General features: G+C 34.1%; 1 protein-coding gene across 5 annotated transcripts in view; it reads right to left on the bottom strand.

Annotated features, from left to right (window-relative positions):
- Positions 1–21,758, bottom strand: part of LOC150093725 (anoctamin-5-like) — a 276,581-nt gene that overhangs the window by 70,141 nt on the left and 184,682 nt on the right. For all 5 annotated transcript variants that reach the window (XM_090413123.1, XM_090413120.1, XM_090413121.1 and 2 more), the window contains 3 exons: positions 21,169–21,333; positions 16,342–16,378; positions 6,250–6,361 (listed from right to left, as the gene is read on the bottom strand). In XM_090413123.1, coding sequence (XP_090269249.1) covers positions 6,250–6,361; positions 16,342–16,378; positions 21,169–21,333 — 314 coding nt within the window. The remainder of the gene's footprint in view (positions 1–6,249; positions 6,362–16,341; positions 16,379–21,168; positions 21,334–21,758) is intronic.

Genomic DNA, 21,758 nt, shown 5'->3' with positions numbered 1-21,758 from the left:
ATAATGTTGGAGTTTTGACAGATAACAGATTAATTTGGATGGAAATTGTTCATTGTTCATTAAGTTAGTAATGATGTAAATGCTTCATGTAGCACTATCGTAATTATTCTGTACACCAACCTGAGGATACATATCAGGAATTTGATGATGATGACAAATAGCTGAGAATTCATGGAAACAAAACCATGATCTGTATTTAATTTTTATAGATTTGTAAAAGGTTATGACAGAAAAGAAGCTGTTCAAACACTATCATTATACAGTGTAAATGGGATATTATTCCAATCATAGTCTATATTTGAGTTGTAAGTTTGCAGTAAAAATTGATGGTGGTACAGGAAGATGGTCTGATGTTAAATCAGTGTAAAACAAGTGTATACACTATCTCCACTGTTATTCATTATCTATGTAAATCACATTATGAAGGATGGTATCTTTAACCCTTTAACTGCTACGGTCGAGTTAACTTGAGCACGGGAGAAAAAAATGGCACCCTCAAGTGGACACCCCTTGAAGATTATGCAAATTTTATAAAACACTATTATTGCCATTTTTGTGAGTGAACAAGTGTATATCAAGAATGTATGATGCTGTCCGGACTTCTTACTTGTAAGAATTTTAATTGATTTTATTTATAAATTTTTTGCAAAATTAATTCAGCACATGGGACAATGTCAGTAGAATATAAAATCTGCAGTTAAAGGGTTAAACCTGATATCAAAATTAAAAATGTTAATATCAAATCTTTCCTTTATACAAGTTTAAATAAACCTAGTATGATTCTATGGGAATTCTTTAATTAGATTGAATAACTGCTATAACAAATTTAGCATAAAAATCAGCAATAGAAAGACAAAGACTATGATAATAGGTAGGAACACTGAAAACATCACCTGCATCCTGAATGGAAAACCTATATAGCAAGAAAAGCACTTCAGTTATTCAATCACAATCTTTAGTGATGACGGCAAATTATCATCATGATGATCAATTTCCTGATATGTACTCTCAAGGGGGTGTTCAGGTTACTATGAACAGCACTACATGATTAAGTTTACATTATATTAATCTCCTATCAACCACTTTCCTCCAAATCAGTCTATTACTTGTGCGCATTCCAATATTGTCATATCTAACATTTCATGCTTCTAATACTTCTAACTGAATCAATCCACCCAGATCTTTGTCTTCCTCTCTTTCATGCCATCAAATGCCTGTTTTGCTATCCTTTCCTCATCCATTCTATTTAAGTGACCATAACACTTTAGATTAGCTCTCATTTTCTAAAAATCAAAATATAAGAGGAAGAATTTGTCATAAAATATTGCTGAAATCATTTAAATTAAACACTCCACCTATTCAATCATAATCTTCAGTGAGGATGGCAAATTATCATCATCGTCGTTTTTAATTTTTAATACGATTCTGCTAATGATGCGATTGGTTCACTCCCTCACTCCCTTAATTTTTCTCAGAACCTAAATATCTGTGGTCTAGTTTTTGATGAAGTGCTTTATTTCTAACCTAACTCTCAGATCCATAACATAAAACTGGTTTGAACACTTGTATACTGCTAGTTTCATGCTTTGGTTAATTTTTTTCTTATCGTCATCATCATCAGCAAATTCCTGATATATAACCTCAAGGGGTGTACAGGATATGATAGTACTACGTGAAAAATTTACATCATTACTAACTTTCTGTCTACAGTTTTCCTCCAAATCAGTCTGTTAAATGTCAAGACTCCAATATCATCAGATGTTATATTTTTGTCTTCTAAGGCACTTTTTACTGTATCAATCCACATATATCTTGGTCTTCCTCTGGGTCTTTTTCCTGCCAACCTGGCAGAGAACACTTGTTTTGCTAATCTTTCCTCTCCCATTCTGCTTAAGTGACCATACCACCTGAGATTAGCTCTGCTAATGTATTCCTGGATGCTGACAATATCAAGTTTTTTCCTAATATCTTCGTTTTTATTATAATATTGCCATTGATGCCATCTGTTCATGCCCCTAATCTTTCTCAGGACTCTCATATCTGCAGTCTCTAGTCTTTAGTCAAGTGTTTTACATCTAACCCAGCTCTCAGATCCATAAGTTAAAATTGGTTTAAACACTGTCTTGTATACAACTAATTTAGTGTTTTGGCTAATTTCTCTCTTATTCCATATAAATTTATTCAGCTGGCTACTCACCATAACAGCTTTGCTTATTCTATTGTCTATTTCCAGAACTGGTTGTGAGTTCCCTTATGGTGAATAGATTCAAGAAAAGGTATGATAGGATTTGTGTGAATAATGGTTAATTTGGATCTCCAGAATCGACGGAGATACCATATAATAATAATAATTTCCAGATTTAACTTGCCACTGTCAAAACAGTGCTTAAAGAGCAAAAATATTTTACTTGTTCTATAGCCTCTGCATTCAGAATGCAGCCAAAGTTTTCTATGCTACTGCCTATTTCATAGTTTTGGTCTTTTTATTGCTGATTTTCATGCCAAATTTGTTAGAGAATCTCCTGAAGAGTTGCACTAGATGTGTTTAGAAGTACATCATCTGCATAAAGCAAAGAGTAAGTTTGACATCTCCATTTCTAATATCAGACCTAATGTCACTTTCCTTCATAATGTGATCCATATAGCTGATGAATAAGAATGGAGATAATATACATCCTTGTGTAATCCCTTATTTTACATCAAACATTCTTCCTGTATTTTCTTCAATTCTAACTGCTGATTGACAATTTAAATATAGACTATGTATTGCTCTGTATAATGTTCTATTCATCCGTATAATTGTAATGTTTTGAAAAGCTTTTCTCTGAGCACCTTTTCATATACCTTTTCCAGATCTACAAAACTTAATTACAGATCCTTGTCATATTCCCATGATTTCTCAACTATAACCTCTATTTGGCCTGAACCCAGCTGTTATTCTCCTTTCTTCCACAAATCTTTCTCAACCTCTTTTCAAATATGCTTGCATAAATCTTATCTGGAACACTTAATAAAGAAATTCCTCTGTAATTCTCGCATTCAGCTTTATTCTTTTTTTTATAGATGGATACTATGATTGCCTTACTCCAATCATCGGGAATTTGACCTTCTGACCGGGAGCTCTGAATTATGTAGTATAGCTACTGCAAAACTTTTATATTTTCATATTTAAGCATTACTGGTCAAATATCATCTACTGCAACTGCCTTTCCACATTTAAGTTTTCAACCTCAAGTATTGATATGTACTCCTCTTTGCATTCCTCTTGAAAATGTTCTAGTATGGTTCTGTCATTGCTTGTTCCTTTAACAGTCTTTCAAGGTAATTACTCCAGTCATCTAAGATATTATCTTCAGTTTTCATGTCACCTTATCATCTTTGATTCCTTTTACAGTACTCTTTCCTCCATTTCTATGCTTCTTCAATAGCCTCCAGAACATTTTGCCTTTCACGTGGTGCACCTTGTTAGTAGCTACCTACTGGGTACTGAAAGAATAGGATCAAGCTGGGAATTTGGAATTAGCAAACCAAATTGTGCTCTCGACTGGCATAAACCACAAATGCATATGATGATGGCAAATTAAATATAGCTACATACATCAGAATAAGGATGGTGGTGTGGGGTATGGTGGGGAGTCAGCTAAATAAATTTATAGGGAATAATACAGCAATTAGTCAAAACACTGATCACAGCATTCTGACTAATATGAAAATTTTGAGACTTGAGACCACAGAAATGAGAATTCTGCTAAAAATTAGAGCAGTGAATATATAACATTAATAGCAGAATCCTAGCAGAAGAGAACTGAAAGATAAACCAAACTCACAACTTGAATATAAAATTATTTGCAAAATATTAAGAAAGAAGATCCCCAGAGGATTATCAAACTTACAGGGGGAAAAAAAGAATAAGAAACACTGCTGAATCTAAAAAGAGTATAAAAAGATTAGAAAGAAAATTAACAATGAAAAGACCAATCCCAACAGCACCACTAGATCAAGACAGAAAAGATAGTACAAGACTTCTACAATTACCTTTTTGTATCAAAATATCCTATACCTGAACCTAAACTTGATAATATATATACGATGTACCAGAAGTGCTCCCAGATGAAATAGAATATGCACTCAAAAACATGAAACCAAATACAGCTCTCAGCATCGATCAGATGAAAATTGAGGATATTCAACAAGGAAGACCACAACTTTATAAAGCTCTGGTTGAAAGCTTTACTTAGTATCCAAAAGAAAGAAAAATACTATCAAAATGGAAGACATCAAAAACAATTCTTCTCTTCAAAAAAAGGCAACATAGAAGACATCAAGAATTACTGTCCTATATGTCTGCTATCACATATAAGTTAATGACAAAAATTATATCAAAGAGAATCAAAACCACCCTTCAAGAAAATAATAGGAAAGAACAAATAAGATTCAAAAAATGTTATTTAAAATAGATCAGATGCAAGAAGGTCACCTAACTTAGTGAACAATACAAAGAATACCAGATCCTTCTTTGCTTTCTATTTATTGACTTTAAAAAAAGTCTTTGACACCATAGAACATAACACAGTTTACAAGTCATCGATCCAGTCTACATCAATCTAATTAAAGAAATTAACTTTGGTAGCTGTATACGAATAACCTTATTTGACAACCCTATAACTATCACCATAAACCGAGGTGTGTGACAAGGAGATGTCATCATATCACAAACCTTTTTACGTGTACTCTGGAAAGCACTGTAAGGAAAATAGACTTAAAATGTGGCATAAACATCGATGGAGAACTGCTCCAAATATTATATGTTTGCAGATGATATAATACTCATAGCTCAAGACCCTCTGCAACTTGAAACAATATTTCATCAAGTGCATGATGCCTGTAATCAAATAGAACTAAAAATTCACCCTGACAAAAACCAAATGGATGAGAAACAAATACTACCAAACCCACACCATCCAACTAAATAATTAGAGCAGAAAGCGTAGAATCCTTGGTCAAACGATACACATAGACAATGATATTTCTGAAGAAATATCAAAAAGAAAAAGAGCTGCATGGGCCTCCTTTAACCACATCATGGATATGATATGGTTAAAGTCGGCCTGGCTGACCGAATGGTTAGAGTATCTGCTCTCCAGCCAAAAGGCTGTGGGTTTGAATCCTGCTGGACATGAATGGTTGTGATTGTCTGTGAAAATACTAATGGTAGTGATCAGCGGTAGATGGCATTGGTGTAGATGATGAAAGTAATTGCGATTAGTTGTAGTTGGTGAATTGAGTGGTGGATACAGAGTTGTGGCCCTCCCTCAATGAGTCTTTGGACTCCCTGAAGGTGTCATGTAATAATAATAACAACAGATCCTAAGCTAGATATCAAAATAAGACCTAGCATGTACAACAGCTGTGTCCCCCCCATCTTTAACCTATGCCTTTGAAACTTGGAGCACCACACATAAAAAAAAAACTTAGCCTGCAAATCACCCAGCAACTCTGGTTAATTTTTCAGAAAATTAACCAGAGTAAGATAGTACAAGACTTACAAGTAGTGAAAACCATATATGGCAACAAGGCACTAGGCAGGTCATATTGCAAGACTCAACGACAACAGGTGGACCTACCATGTCCCCAACTGGTATCCAAGAATCAATCAAGAGAAAGCCTGGTAGAACTCCAACTAGATGGGAAGACCCTCTAACCAGAGTGATAGGAAACAAATGGAGAAAATGGCCCAAGATCGCAATCGCTGGAAACTTTGCAACCTGCATTTGTGGAGACACCCAAAATGAAACAACAGGTTCATCAAGGTAATCAATAGCAGAATCCTATTAAAATGAAGATATTAGAAGGAACTTGACCCTACTACTATTCAAGAATGTGTGAGTAGAGCTAGTCTAAGGTGGTATGGTTGATTATATGGAATTGGAGAGGAAAGGTTAGCAAAACAGATGTTTTATGTCACAATGACAAGAAAACAGAGGAAGAACAAGATCTTTATGTATCGATGCAATCAGAAATGCCTTTGAAGACTGAAATATAATATGTGACAATATTGGAGTTCCCTTAGGTAATGGATGAATCTCAAGTTTGTAAACTTTTCATGTAGTAATATTATATATCCTGTACATCTCATGGGAGGAACATCAGGAATTTGATAATGATGTTGTCAAAATCCCTATGTATTAGAAAAGCAAATGATAAACTAATAAACAACCATTTAAGAGGTATCAATTTTTTTTTACTTACTTGCCTTTAAAAAATGCGATATAAAATATTGATGAATAATAATTTACAAACTGAAGGAGAAACATTTTAAGAGTCAGGCTATCATCGAATTCAGTTTGTGTTCTATGCATTTCTGAAAAATTAAAATCCACATAAATATCCAACTTCAGTTTTTCATGTTCATCTAAAATTTTAATTTTCCATAAAGTTTTAAACATACAAAAAGAAATAAAAAAAAGTTACACACACACATACAAACTAGTGCATATTTCATGTTACTTTTTTGCCAACTGATACTCTAACCCAGTGTTTCTCAACATGGGGCGTACGCCCCACAGGAGGGCAATTTGAATATTTTGGGGGGCAATTAGAAAATGATATTGCATTCGTCGCCTCATCACTGATATACTCAAAATACTCACCATTGTCGGTGAGGGGGGGGGGGACATCAAAATCTTTGAGGCATTGAGGTTTCCTACTCCCCAATCTCTATTGCCAAAAAAATTATCCATAATGATTATTCACTGAAATACACCTCTAAATCCCCTGGCCTACATAGCAATACTAACTGTATATTTTGCAGCAGATGGCCACTTGCTATCTGCTGTTAAATATACCAATTTTTTGCCAGAATGTATTCAACCAGGCAAACAAACAAAAAACTGCTCCTTCTCCATATTGCTGATGCTTGTTGCAATGAGCAGCATAAAAGTTGATTTCCCACCATATACATATCTATACATCCTGTATCATCTGTTTGGCACAAATCAGCAACTTGTAATTCAGTGTTCACCACTTCTTCTCCATCTCTCTTTTGCAATTGCTCATCCCTACCCAGATATGATACATCCAAATCCACTGTAATTCAGGGTAATTTTTACACACAGCTGAGAGCTTCCTCATCACATTTTTAGGCTTAAGTGCTGGTTGAAGCTATTTTTAAGTTAAATGGAATTAAATTAACTAAACTAAAATTAATGGACATTACTTTAACTGTTCCAAGATTTTGTCTTTCTCACAGAGGCTTCATCATAAATACAACAAGCAAATGAAACTCTTAAATACAGAGGTGTATATTTCGGGTGTGCTAAGTGTGGTGCACACCCACAGAATTGCAATATCACCGATATTATATTTTTACATTTATTCCTGTTAAAGACTCTCCTAAATGTTTCCTGCTTCTGCATGATTCCTAAAATTAAACACAATATACTAGTGCTTCATGAAGTGGACTCGTTTCGAAACATAAACATTGCATCACATTTGTGTTAATAGCCTAGATGTGCGGTCACAAATACAAACACCCTTGGGCCCTTTGAACAGATGGTGCAGTGAGTCAAATTCTTAGCGTTTGTGATTTCAAACCAAATCAGGTCAGGCAGGGTGTGCACTGAGACAACAGCACCCCAAAAACAGTAGCTAGGATTGGTTACTGTGTCAACCAATCCAATTGAACATTGTTATTTTTCATGAGTTGCTGTTTTTGTTTTCTGAATTTCATCTGTTTTGCATGCGTTAAATGTGAACTGATGTTTAGTACACCAATATAGACATGCTTTTAATATATAATTTTCTATAAATAATTTATAACTTTTTTTGCCCATGCAATGGGAAATAGTGTTGACAATCTTCTGAATGTCCCATTTTCTGTGAGATCTTTCATAAATTGTATGTTTATAGTCAAAGGAGGTTGGAACTTGTGCATAAATAAGTAAAACGAGTTATTTCAGCCTTTCTTTGGTTCAATCTAGGAAAAATAATAATTTCCCAAATGATTACTTTTTCTGTTATCTGTGCATATTATATGTCTGTATTTAAAAAATCGCATAAAAATTCAAATTCTCCATGTCCCACTCTAGTATTTGCCAATGATAATCTGACCTCACCACAAAGCATAAATCCTTTGCACTTCTCACATAAATGGTGTGCATGAAGCAGAGCTACTGTTAATTTGACCTTTATCCTTTCCATATTTAAAATTAAATTAATTGTAAATTAAAGTATTCAGAATTATTATTATTATTCGACCAACCTTTGCCAGCAAAGATTTGGTCAATTGGTAGAGCCTCTGCTACTAATGGCTCAGCAAACAGTTAAGCAAGTTTGAGCGCAGTTAGAAGGGGATCAATTGTTTGATGCTGTTGGCACACTCTCCCTCGAAGAGTCTTTGGACTCCCTGGAGGTGTCACATAATAATAATTATAAGGGAAACTCCATGGAGTCTGAAGACTCATTGTAGGAGACCCAATCTATCACACCTCTCCTTGAAACCTATTAACAAAGCACTCACGACTGACTCTGGCAACCCATTCCACTCATTCACCACTATCCAAGCAAAAAATTCAGTCCTCACACCTCTAGTAACCACATCTTTATTCAACTTCCAGGGATGACCCCTTGTTCTGGTCCCTCTAGCCAAGTGCTGAAATACTTCCCTTGCATCAATCCTGAAAAACTATTTAAGCAACTTAAATGTTTCTATCATAACCCCTCTTTTTATCCTATCAACCAACTTCTGCAATCCACACACACACCTTCAATCTATCCTCATAGGGAATATTCCACAGGCCACTCACCCCTGAATGAATTCTCTCCATTGTTTCCTCATCTGCTAGAAACCCAGGGGACCAGACTTGAGCACAGTAATACAGATGTGAGTGTAAGTGTATCAAGGCCTTATAAAGAGGAATGACAACTTCCTTATCTCTATTTGTTAATGTATTCTTTAATAGCCAAGTAATCTTATGGGCTACCTTAGCAATATGTCCTCTAAACTTTAACTCTCTTTCTACTACCACCCCTAAACACAGCTTAAATCGTCTTGCAAGCTCTTCACATCACCTTGATTAACTATTACTCTACCTATTACACATGAGATACTGACTGGTCTGTAATCTGCATAGCACATGTAGTACAGGAGTTCTGCACATGTGTTATCAGTCTGCAATACTTGATGGATTTTTAAAGCTGTACTGCTTAAATAGCAAAATTTTAAGAGTGGAAGCCCAAATCCTCCATGCTTCTTTGCTAGTTGAAGAAATTCCTTTTTAACTTCTTGATATCAGCTGGACCAAAAAATTGCATAGGATTACTTCATCACCATCATCAAGTTCCTGACATGTACCTCAAGGGGTGTACAGGATATGATAGTACTACATGAAAAACTTACATCATTACTAACTTCCTATCTACAATTTTCCTCCAAATCAATCTGTTACCTGTCAAGACTCCAACATTATTAGATCTTATATTTCTATCGTCTAAGGCACATTGTATCGTATCAATCCACCTATATCTTGGTCTTCCTCTGGGTGTTTTTCCTGCCAACCTGGCAGAGAGCACTTCTTTTGCTAATCCTTCCTCTCCCATTCTGTTTAAGTGACCATACCATCTAGGATTAGATCTGCTAACACATTCTTGGATGATAACCATGTCAAGTTCTTTCCCAATATCCTCATTTTTAATATGATATTGCCACTGATTCCATCTGTTCACATCTTAATCTTTCTCAGGACTCTCATATCTGCAGTTTCTAGTCTTTGGTCAAGTCTTTTATTTCTAACCCAGCTCTCAGATCCATAAGTTAAAATTGGTTTGAACACTGTCTTGTATACAGCTAATTTAGTGTTTTGACTAATTGCTCTTATTCCATATAAATTTATTCAGTTGACTTCCTACCATACCAGCTTTGTTGATTCTGTTTTTTATTTCCATATTTAATTTACCATCTTCACTAAAAATTGTTCTCCATTCACAATGCAGTTGATGTTTTCAATGCGTCCATCTATTTCAATGTCTTTGTCTTGTTATTGCTGACCTTCATACCATATCTATTACAACAGCTATTCAATTTATTCAGGGTATCTTGCAGATTTGTATACCAGATTTATTTAGAAGTATAACATCATCCACATAAAGTAAAGAGCTGAGATTAACATCTCAAATATATATATATACTGGAGATTATTGGATATATTGGATTTAATATATATATTTATATTAATATAATATTTATTATATACAAGTGAGCAGAGAAGACTATGGTTTTGAGTAGTATGACTTTAGAAGAAAAGGAAAGTGACTCTATTTTCCAGTCTTCTAAGGTTTCAATGTTCTTGTATATAAGTTCTTGAACTTGTAATATTGGGTAAGTGGAGAAAGGAATTCCAAGCATAATGAGGGGTTCTCTCTTAGGGGTTAGTCCAAAAGGAATGCCTCCAAGATCCCACTTTCCAGAAAGTTTTAATTTTGTCTTGTCTGCATTAGTAGTTAATCCATTGATCTTAATGATTTTTTTACAAAAAAAAAAATCAATGTATACAGGATCATTATCCTTCAAAGGGCCCACTACATCATCGGAATATGCCAATACCTTATTTTCCTCCATAGTTGAAGGAACTGTTGTTCCTCACATAGCATATGTCTTGTTGACTTCCTGTAAGAAAAGTTCAAGAACCAATGCAAACAGCAATGGACTAAGAGAGCAACCTTGTTTGACTCCTTTTTGAATTTTGACTAGGTCTGACAGGAGGCAAAGTGAGTAGTTAAATTGGCATAGGCTCCTTTGATAATGGATAGCAGCTTTTTACCCAGACCGATGTGCTGGAGGATGTGGAACAGAAAGGGATGCTAGACATTATCAAGCTTGACTAAGGTTTACTGATAGCACTGCCATTGACTGCTTTTTCTGTATTAACTAAGCAGAGTAGAAACATAGCAGAAACAGATTAAATTCTACTGCTCGGCCTGGAACTCTATACACCTGTGTGCTTTTAATTATGTATCTCATTCCCACTTTGAGCCTATTATTGATAATGTGGAAAAATATCTTGTAGTCAGTATTAGATAGAGAAATAGGTCTCTCCAGCTGCTGATTAAGGCGTGATCTCTATTAGCTTTTGGAATGAGAATTGTATGGCTTGCTACAAATTCACTTGGTACGTGTCCTGATGAGAGAAAAGAATTAAACAGTATAACTAGAATGGGAAGAATAAAATCCCAGGCCTCGTGGTAAAGTTCTACCCCTAGACCATCAAGAGTCCTAGGAATATTCTTGTCTGGCATTCTTTATAGGTTGTGATAACTTCAGATGCTATAATGGATCAGTCAAGCTGGCTAAGTGGAGAGTTATAACTCTTGCTGGGGGGTCAAGAGTTATAATTTCCCACAGTACTATTGTCTTCAAACAGATTTCTGTAGTGTTTTTGAAAGGAGTCAAGGATGTCTCGAGTGGTGGAGGACATGTCTTCACCATAAACACAGATTTGAGTGATAGACCTTTCTTCATGGAATTAAGAGAATTATCTATTGAAGAATGCAGCTGAAGGGCTATCTGCTAAGTGTTGCTATATTCTTATTTTAAAATTTCTTTCTTCTACTTGTTTCTGCCTTTCCACTTCTATCTCTATTTTAATGTTTCTAATGATGTTGCTACATTTTATACCATTGTGTTGGTTTGCCACGAACCAGCTTCTCTCTTTATAAAGGTCTTTCAACTTTTTTTCTTTTGAGGAAATGTTCCTCTACCCATTCCATCATATTCTGTTTTACTGCTTGTTTGAATTTTAACCACATATTCCAGTTTCAGGTAACATTATTTCAATTTGAAGAGAGGGTCTGGAATTTGGTTGAAAAGATCAACAGAAAATTTGGTGGAAGTCTCCATGGTCCAGAACTGATCTCTACTTGTTCCATGCAGCGGAATTTAGGAAGAAATGGATTATTATCTGACATGTTGATGTCAAGATGTTTTATCTGAATTATCCTATTTATAAGGGAAGAAGAGATATAAATTCGATCAAGACAGGTACCAATCCCTTGTTTCATGTGCATGTAAGCCTGGAGATTAGGATTGCAAAGCCTCCATATGTGTACTAGTTGAGCATTGTCAAGACATGTTCTTATTTATGCATATCCCACTTTTCCACTCCTGGAGTGTCATCCTATTTTGTATAACATGGGGGTTTTTCAATACAATTCCAGACTCCAGCTTCTATGACATGGTGAGCACCATATAAATATAGCTCCAATTCCAGGAAGAATTTTTATCTAACTGTTCCACTGGATGGAGCATAAACATTTATAAACATATCCACAGTTTCCAGCTATTGTCAAGATTCTCCCCCCTCTGCATCCCTTTGGATATTACAGAATGATCCAAGGAGGGGAGACAAGAATAAAAACTCATACTTTAGCCCTGTTAAATCTTCCAAAACTCCAATAAGAAAGAAGTGGATATCTATCTATCTGTTAAAGTTTTTATATTTTTATATCTGGGAAAGTATGTTTCGTGGAGAAACAAAAACCTGACATGGTATAGCATAAATTTCCATATATATATATATATATATATATATATATATATATATATATGGAAACTTACAGTATATATATATATTTTTTAATAAGTTAGGAAATTTAATGACCTTTTGTAGTTATCTTACATTAGTTACTTAGTTATTTTTTGTAGAGCAGCAGCAATAGCTGGGCAAGAATAGATATGGGCAGGTGTTAGTTGAACTCCTGGACAGTTCTTGCATGCTTCATAGATCCTACTACAGTCTGGTTGAATTTTCATGCCTTTAAAATGTTCCGTCCTTAGTCTTGTGATGATTGTGGTTATTTCTCTATTTTCATTAATTTCACTGATTTCATTCTTCTTCTTGAGTGTTTGTTTTACCAATCTTATTTTGGCAACAGAGTTAGCATCAGTGATAGTGGGTGTAATTTCTAAGGTAAATGTCTTGCTCCTTTGGCTAGACTGTCTGCTGTTTTATTGCCTGGGCTGGTATCCATTGCAGTATATGGCTCTTATTTTTCAAATTTAACATTGTTAGTTGTTCACTGTGTGAGTTTTGTTTTTCCATTTTTTAATGACTCGAGTGCAGATTTAGAGTTGCTGTAGATGGTTATTCCTTCTGTAACGTTTATTATTGGATTAGAGAGATAGAACTTGAGAGCTGTTTGTATGGCTGTTATTCACAAGTGAAGTTTAAAGCTATTTTGCCAGTTGTGGTTTGCATTTCCTCGCCTCATAGGAGGAGACATAAAGTATAGAAAAAATTAACGAATGCAATACTTTCTGGCAACAAAATATTTCTCAGTTTTTTTAAATCAACTATAAAAATATTTATATAAATTATGTAAACAACAAAACAAAGAAAAAAAAATCCATTTCTAATCCTTTCTAGGAATATCAACTTTGGTTTTACAACACATTCAGTATAATCAGTTCCAAAATGAAAACCATCTTGCTCTCATTTTTATATCACTTGATAGCTATCTATCTATCAAAATTAACACTACATTTGGTACAGGTGGTGAGTTTTCTACCTTTAATCCTTTCAAAGTCTGACTTTGAAAGGACTGTGAGGACTTTATTCATTAACCCTGTTAATGATGGCTTTGTAAGTGTTGCAGGCTTCAGTGTATTCCATGAATACACTGAAGCCTGCAGTGTATTCCATGAATGAAGTTGGAGTTTGTCTCAAGTCACTTACAATAAGTTGTCTTTTCTTGGACTGTCTATGCCTACTGTTTCAAAAATTATGGCTTGGATATAGGATAGGAATTTTAAACAGAGTGAGGAATGAAGGTCTCCATTCCAACATGGATAACTTTTGGAACAAGATCACAGCAAATACTTGGCACTGGAGAATACAGACAGTAATCTGACCATGGAAAGAAATAAAAAATCTTGGCGATCTTGATTATTCAAGTATCATATATGCACAACAGTAGCCATTTTTATAACACTTGATAGCTATCTATGAGCACAACCACATTATCTGATGTGAGACCTGAAGTGGCATAAAAAAAAGTTCCATGTTTGGTCTTTTAGAGCAAAGTTTCTGAATACACACACATATACACATTTAAAACAAAAAACTTTAGCCCACCAAACGGTACTAATGCACTATAGGTTTAAACCTTTTGTATCACATTCAAAAAATCAGGTTCTTTAAGTTGGGCTACTAAAAGGAACATACATGTTTGGTGACTATAGCTGTAGCACATTAGGAGATTATTCAATATAAACAGCCACCACAGGCCTGATACAATGTAGTGCAGAAAAAAATTTTTTGGACAAACAAAATTACTACACAGAAGTATTTTCAAATTTCAAAGACTAATTTAGAACTATATACCATTACCATCTCAATCAAAATGATGGAACTTTTGGCATAGTTATGATATTTAATTGTATTAAATTGATTCCAGTGCATATATAATTTCTCATCTATATTATATATTTTCGAAAAAATTTTCACACATATCTTTAATTATTTAAAATATAGCTAAATAATCAAGTTTCTCATTATTCTAATTGATTCTCATTAATGTATAACTGAGTTCTGTTTTAATTCACAGCACACATACACAAGCATCAACAGGAGAGCCAACTGTTTCATGCAGTTGTATATGGTTGCTTGAATTTTAATCCCACTGACTGAAGATGTAATATGAGATATAAAGCAAAAACTGCTGACTTAAACTTATATATAAACTATTGCTCTGTATGTCCATTTAATCTACATAATTGTTTTGAAAAGTGTTTTGTGTTTTGAAAGTGAAAACACTACATAAGTGTTTTGAAAAGCTTTACTCTGCACCTCTTGTATGCTGCCTTTTCCAGATCTACAAAACTTAAGTATGGATCCTTGTTATATTCTCATGGTTTCTTAATTATTAGTTGTAAAATGAAAATTCAATCCTGACAATGCCTACTTGGCCAGAACTCAGCTTGTTCTTCTGAGATTCTCTCCCACAACTTTTCTCAGCTTCTCAATGTCTGCATATATTCTGCCTGAAACACTTGGTAGAGAAATTCTTCTGTAATTCTCACATTCAGCTTTGTTTTCCCCTTTTCACAGATGGGAACTATATATATATATATATAGTTAACCTCAGCTATAATTTGCCTGACTTTTTTTAGCTCTGCTGTCAGATATTGGCGCACTCATGAAATCACATGCGTACAGGTTTCTAGCAATAGAACTTTAACACTGTAGCTCCAGTTCAAAATAACTATAGTTTATAGTTGATTTTATATTTTTATAATTTATGGTTTTATAGTGACTCAATGTTTCTTTACAGTGTTTTTTATTGGCTTTCTATGTTCCATCACGCCTGAAGAAGTCTGCCACCCCGTTGAAACATGTTGCATATTTTAATAAATTTCATTATTTATTCTTATTCTCGGATCTCAGTCAGTATATAAAAGCATGAATATATATATATATATATATATATATATATATTTTTTTTTTTTTTTTTTTTTGGTAGTGGACACTATTAAGGGTTGGAGTTGAGGCCACAGATGTTGGTGAAGTGGATATGCAAGGTCTGTGAGGCATATATTTGACCACAAGGAGTCTTGCACATTTCCTATACAGTACCTGCATACTGAGTGGCATCACTTCATTTTGCGCAATTGGGGGCAAATGTCCTTGAACTTGTTTTTGATCACTATTATTCATTTGGATCTATCTCTCATATGAGGAATACAGCAGAGAGGTGCAGAATAGGACATGGTGGAGACACATGGTAGTCAATTTCCTGGAAGGAGAAGACACCTGACAGGACAGGACAGGATTCATTTAGATGTGCTTGTCAGCATATCACGTCACTTTTACGAGGCATGTAAAATTCGTTCCATCCTTTTATTTATGGGTCCAAAACAATGGCACCTGATGATATTTTTAGAATTGATGTTGCATTCTTCTGCTAATTTGATTATGTCTTCTTTTTAGTGATTTTCCATTTTCCATCAGAAAGGTCAAAATAACAGTGTTGAATTTTTGTTTTTGGCCTTGTCATGTACTGTTGATGTGATTAGATCACAGAGCTCATTTGCAGGCAAGGGTGAACTTGTGTTGCGCTGCTGATCATCAATTAGTTCAAACTTAGTTTCCAGCACTCATATTTTGGAGAAAAGTTTATATGAGACATAAAGCAAAAATATTTATGTATTAACTAGTGAATAAAAAATTTTCATGTGATTACTTGTCACTTCTTAAATAAATATAGTAATATAATACATCACATCTAATCTGGCTACTTAATAAGCATAATAAATAAATTTAGAGCATATTAATTGAAAATGTATAATACCTTGCTCAGTTAAGATAGTTGCAATTTTAGTATAGACCTGAAAAATAAAAAGAAATTTAGATTACAGCTTATTCAGAAATAGTGTATGTATGTGTGTGTGTATATATATATATAAAGCATAAAAACAGTGTATTGCAAAACACAAAACATTACAAATAACTGTAATTGAAGCTCATATTATGGTTTAATGGAATGAAGACAGCACAAAGAATGAATTAAATAAAGGTTTAATGATTCCAACATTTTCTCTCTATCACAAAGACATCATAGATGATATAATACAAACATTATAACAGTACACAGAAATCACACAAAGAATAAGCAGAAACGAGCCTGAAATCCTAAGAGGGGTATCTTCTGTTGGTGTTGGTCCTGTCCAATAACCAAGGCTATTAGACAAGAAATTTCACATAACTATATTTATTATGATTCAGTTGGTTTATTAGATCTGCTATGATTCCAAAGCCTTTCATGTTTTTATTTACAGCAGTGAAGAACAACATTTTTTTTTCTTTTGATTCTGCATGGGGTGTTCAAGGCATGATCTGCAAGACCTGACTGACCATAGCTGTGATGGCAAATATATTTCTTACATTCTTTAAGAATAGATGAGCAGATAAGGATAGCCAGTTTCATATGAAGTGTGAAAGCAGTACAGAGATTATATTTCTTTAAAGTTTTAGCTACATTTTCTGATGTGTAATAGTAATAGAGAATAGTAATAGCAGAACTGTATGTTGAGAAGGCTGTGGGAAGAAGAAGAAGAAGAAGAAGAGAGGAAAGTTATTTTGTTAATTTTGTTTGCATTACAGCCATTAGATAAGATGGTATGATGATTAAAGACACATTCAGTTGTAAGGGAACCTACCTTGTTGGAACAGAGATTGATAATGCTGTTCAAAGCTTTTATAATACCATATTGATGAAAGCAAGGAGGAAGCGATGGTCGGAAAGTTTGCAAATGAATCTCCTGTGCGTGTGTGCACGCATGCATAGGTTTTCTGTAAATCGAGAAAGAAAAGACTGCTACTATATTCTTCTTTATTTAAAACTGTATTCTGGGGTGCTGGCTGTTCAGGTGGAGGTGGAATGAGTCTATTGTGCTTGAATTATGCAGGCAAATGGAGAACATGTCGATATATCTTAGTCAGATAGAAATTTTAAGGATGATAGATCAAGAACATGTTTTAAAAATAGGGATGCTGGTGAAACTGGCTAGGAGAGGAGAGAACTCGATGTTGCTGTATTCTCTATCTGTTTGTATATATGATGCATTTCCAAATGGAGTAACTAGTAGAGATAGCAAGCAGAAAACATCAGTACTGTCAGGCAGGCAAACATTTTTAAGTAATGATAAGGTGTCAGAAGGGATAGGAGGAATAGTGGTGAATAAAGAAGTGATGCCAAAACTAACTACAATATCAGTACTGCTTAAGCCTAAATTCTGAATTAAGATTTGAAGTGGGGTAGAATTTTCATATAACGTGAAATATGGGGAGTAAGTGGGATTAAACATTTTAACTACTTGATGGATAATTTAAAGGTGGAGATCCCTTCTTTTAATGTTACCTGGTGCTCAGCATTCACTGTGGAAAAATTATAGGAACTACTATGTTGGGAATAATAAAAGTATCACTAATTTGGTCAACTGTTACTCTAGCAGTCAAAAAAAAAAAAAAACCCACATCAAAATACAAGCATGCAAAACTACATTCTGTTTAACATGGACAAAAAATCAAATTCTTATTAATTTTAATTCTAGCCATATTATTTTAAATATTGATTAAGCCAACACTAATATTAGTGATGCACATAATGCACATGTTTAAAAAATTATTGAACAGTATAGGCAACCCTTGTATAACGCAGTACTCATACAATGTGGTTTCGATATAACGTGCTTTACAAATTGTAGTAACCCTTGTTCACCGTGGTAGTTATACAACGTGGTTCCAATATAACACAGTCTACAAATTGTAGTAACCCTTTATCTTTTCATATATTTTTCACCGTGCGACTTAAAAATCAAATTTTATCTTCGTTAAATTATCTGCCTGTATCGCACATGTAGTTATAAGTAGCAAATGTATATTAGGGAAATACCCTTTAGCATGCATGTATGTCAATTGTTTACCGTATAAAGTATCTATTGTTGAAAATCATCTTCGTTTTCTGCCAGGAAAGCGCATTAAAAATCACAAGCGTGTTAATCTCAAGCTGAGCACTTTATTTTCTGGTAAGTTACATAATTAATATCTAATGCAATTTTTATTTTAAAAAATTATTTTTCTAGTAATGGCCACTAAAATTGCAATGAAAGGGAAAAAACAACATTGAAAAGAAACTCCATTTCTCTCGAAGAGAAAATTAAAATTTTCCTATGAAATGGTTCAAGTCCACCCTATTAATTTATTGGCAGGCCAGCAAAAAGGCATGGGTTACAGCTAGCATGTTTGAAAATTGGGAATCAAGTGTACCTGATATAAAAATTTACACACACAAAAAAAGAATATCGATTTCAGAATTCTATTTTTAGATAACGCACCAGGCCACCAAACAAATTTAAGACATCCGAATATTAAAACTTTTTTGCCACCTAATACTACTACTTCACTTATTCAACCACTCGACCAAGGAATAATAGCAACATTTAAGTCATATTATATTCGTCGAACATTCCAATTAATTTTGGAAAAAATGGAATCTAACCCTCAAGCATGGAAAAAGTTTTCAATATTGAATTGTGTGAAAATTATTTCTCTGTCCATTAAGGAATTACAACCCCCTACACTGAATGTTTGCTAAAAAAAAATATGGCCTGACGCAGTTCCAGAACAAAATTTCGTACAGAAAGTGGATGCCGAGCTAAGTTGTATAATAAACCTCGCATACATTTTTGGTGTGCGATATTTATTATACGAAACAGTGAAATTAGTGAATTAATTGATGAGGAAACAGATTTAAATTAGGAGGAACTGATACAATTAATAGATGACGTCAAACCAAATGGCGGGAAAAGTTCTGCCGAAGATTCTAATTCTGATGGTTAAAGAATTCAGTTTAAAGAAATTAGCAGAAGGATTGGACTTGGCAAGAAAGTTAAGAAGTTATTTTATGGATAATGATCCTCACTGGAGCACTCCTGAAAATTCACGAGACAATTGGATATTTGTTTAGCTCCTTATTATGAACTTATTAAAAAATTGCAGTATAGTGGTAAACAAGGTCTTATTACTGATTTCTTGATAACTAAACCAGCCGAAATATGCAATGAGAATTATACAAATCATGTCCAAGAGATTTCAAGTGATGATGATGTATGGCCATTCGTAAATAAAGAACATCTACAAAATGTTTGTTTTGAAGACAGTGATGACAATTAAAATATGCTTTAATAAGCCAAAGGGCTATTTTACCGGCGAAATTGCTAATAGAAAGGGGGATAGTAAATCCCTTTATGTTTTTATAGCCGGGTACGAAACTCGGATCGATATCCATCGAAATCCATAGAGTTTCATGCCGAAAAAACTATCGGCGAAGCCCAAGTGTAAATGATCACTTGGGTAGTACAACACCAGGGCAACTCCATGCAAAGGTGGAGCAAGCTCCGTCACTAACTTTAATATTCTCTCATAATGTAAAACCCAGCTCCTAAGAGATGTATATATTGTTTTACATTATGAGAAGAGGTCACTACCCAGTTTCAACCTTTTTTGAGGTCTCATCAGTGAGTAGGTAGACCTGGAATATCAAGGTTTTAAGTGAACACGAACTTACATACCTCTGCTATCGAATTGCCAAAGTGGTGTACTTCTATATTAATTGTTAATTACTAATTTAAAAACATAAAGGGATTTACTATCCCCCTTTCTATTAACAATTTTTCCAGTAAAATAGCCCTTTGGCTTATTAAATTAGTAATTAACAATTAATATAGAAGTACACCACTTTGGCAATTCGATAGCAGAGGTATGTAAGTTCGTGTTCACTTAAAACCTTGATATTCCAGGTCTACCTACTCACTGATGAGACCTCAAAAAAGGTTGAAACTGGGTAGTGACCTCTTCTCATAATGTAAAACAATATATACATCTCTTAGGAGCTGGGTTTTACATTATGAGAGAATATTAAAGTTAGTGACGGAGCTTGCTCCACCTTTGCATGGAGTTGCCCTGGTGTTGTACTACCCAAGTGATCATTTACACTTGGGCTTCGCTGATAGTTTTTTCGGCATGAAACTCTATGGATTTCGATGGATATCGATCCGAGTTTCGTACCCGGCTATAAAAACATAAAGGGATTTACTATCCCCCTTTCTATTAAAATATGCTTTATTTTATTTTGCCTAAAACATTTATGCATTATGTACAATGAAGTTTACGTACAATTTGTATTTTTATAAGCTCTCACTATGTATTTGTTTCATAGTTTATATGTTTTCTTAACTTACATGAATTACTTGAATTAAAGAAAAATATAGTTTTATTAGATATGTCATTGTTATTTATATAATTAAAAAAAAACGACTTTGGAACCAAGCCCTACTTTTTTTTTCATGTGATCTGAGTCTTGCATAACACGGCATTTCTATGGAACCTAACATCCATGTTATATGAGGGTTACCCGTGTGTGTGTGTGTGTGTGTGTGTGTGTGTGTGTGTGTGTGTGTGTGTGTGTGTGTGTGTGTGTGTGTGTGTGTGTGTGTGTGTGTATATATATACACAATATATATATTTTAAATCAGACAAAGCTCATGTATCTTTTCTTTTAATTAAAAATGTCTATTAACACACAAAATAATAAACAGAAAAATCATTATATACCTACTTGGTTAAATATTAGAATGCAAATAAGATTTAGAAGTGCAGCTGTTGTAGAAGTAATTACAGTGGCAAAGGTAGTAACTCTCTTGTCTTTTTTAAGAAGAAGAGCTGCAGAGACTGAGATTCTGTACACGATCACTCCAACAACTGCTGCTACTGCAATACTAATCTGAAATTTAAAATAAAATTTAAAAAAAATTTTAAAAAAAATTTTAAGTTCAGCAGGAGAAAACTCATATAATGATACTGTGGTATAAAGATTTTTATGTAACCAGATCAAATGCACATATTAGAACCCACATATAGTACTGATGTTCTCTAGATTTTACAACCTCTCGTATAAGGATGCTATATAAAAATAAAGAAATAAAAAGCCTGGGAAGTATAACTATAGTTTTCCCAAATCTTTCATGAAATTTCCAGAAGTGACAGAGAGAAGAAAATGCCCAAGAAAATATGGTTGGTCATTGATGAGCTGATGGGCTTTCAATTCACTGAAGATTGCGAACACCGATAGCTTCCTCCATTATGAGGGTGGTCTGAAAAGTTCTCAGCCTAACAACGAAAAAATGGATTTATCATTTCAAAATTATT

Source organism: Typopeltis vanoorti, chromosome 23 (assembly GCF_054136105.1).
Source record: "Typopeltis vanoorti isolate ZY-2024b chromosome 23, IOZ_Tvanoo_1.0, whole genome shotgun sequence".
In the NCBI taxonomy this organism is placed as follows: Eukaryota; Metazoa; Arthropoda; class Arachnida; order Uropygi; family Thelyphonidae; genus Typopeltis; species Typopeltis vanoorti.
Note: the sequence above shows the minus strand (reverse complement) of the source record. Positions and strands in the feature narration are given on the sequence as shown.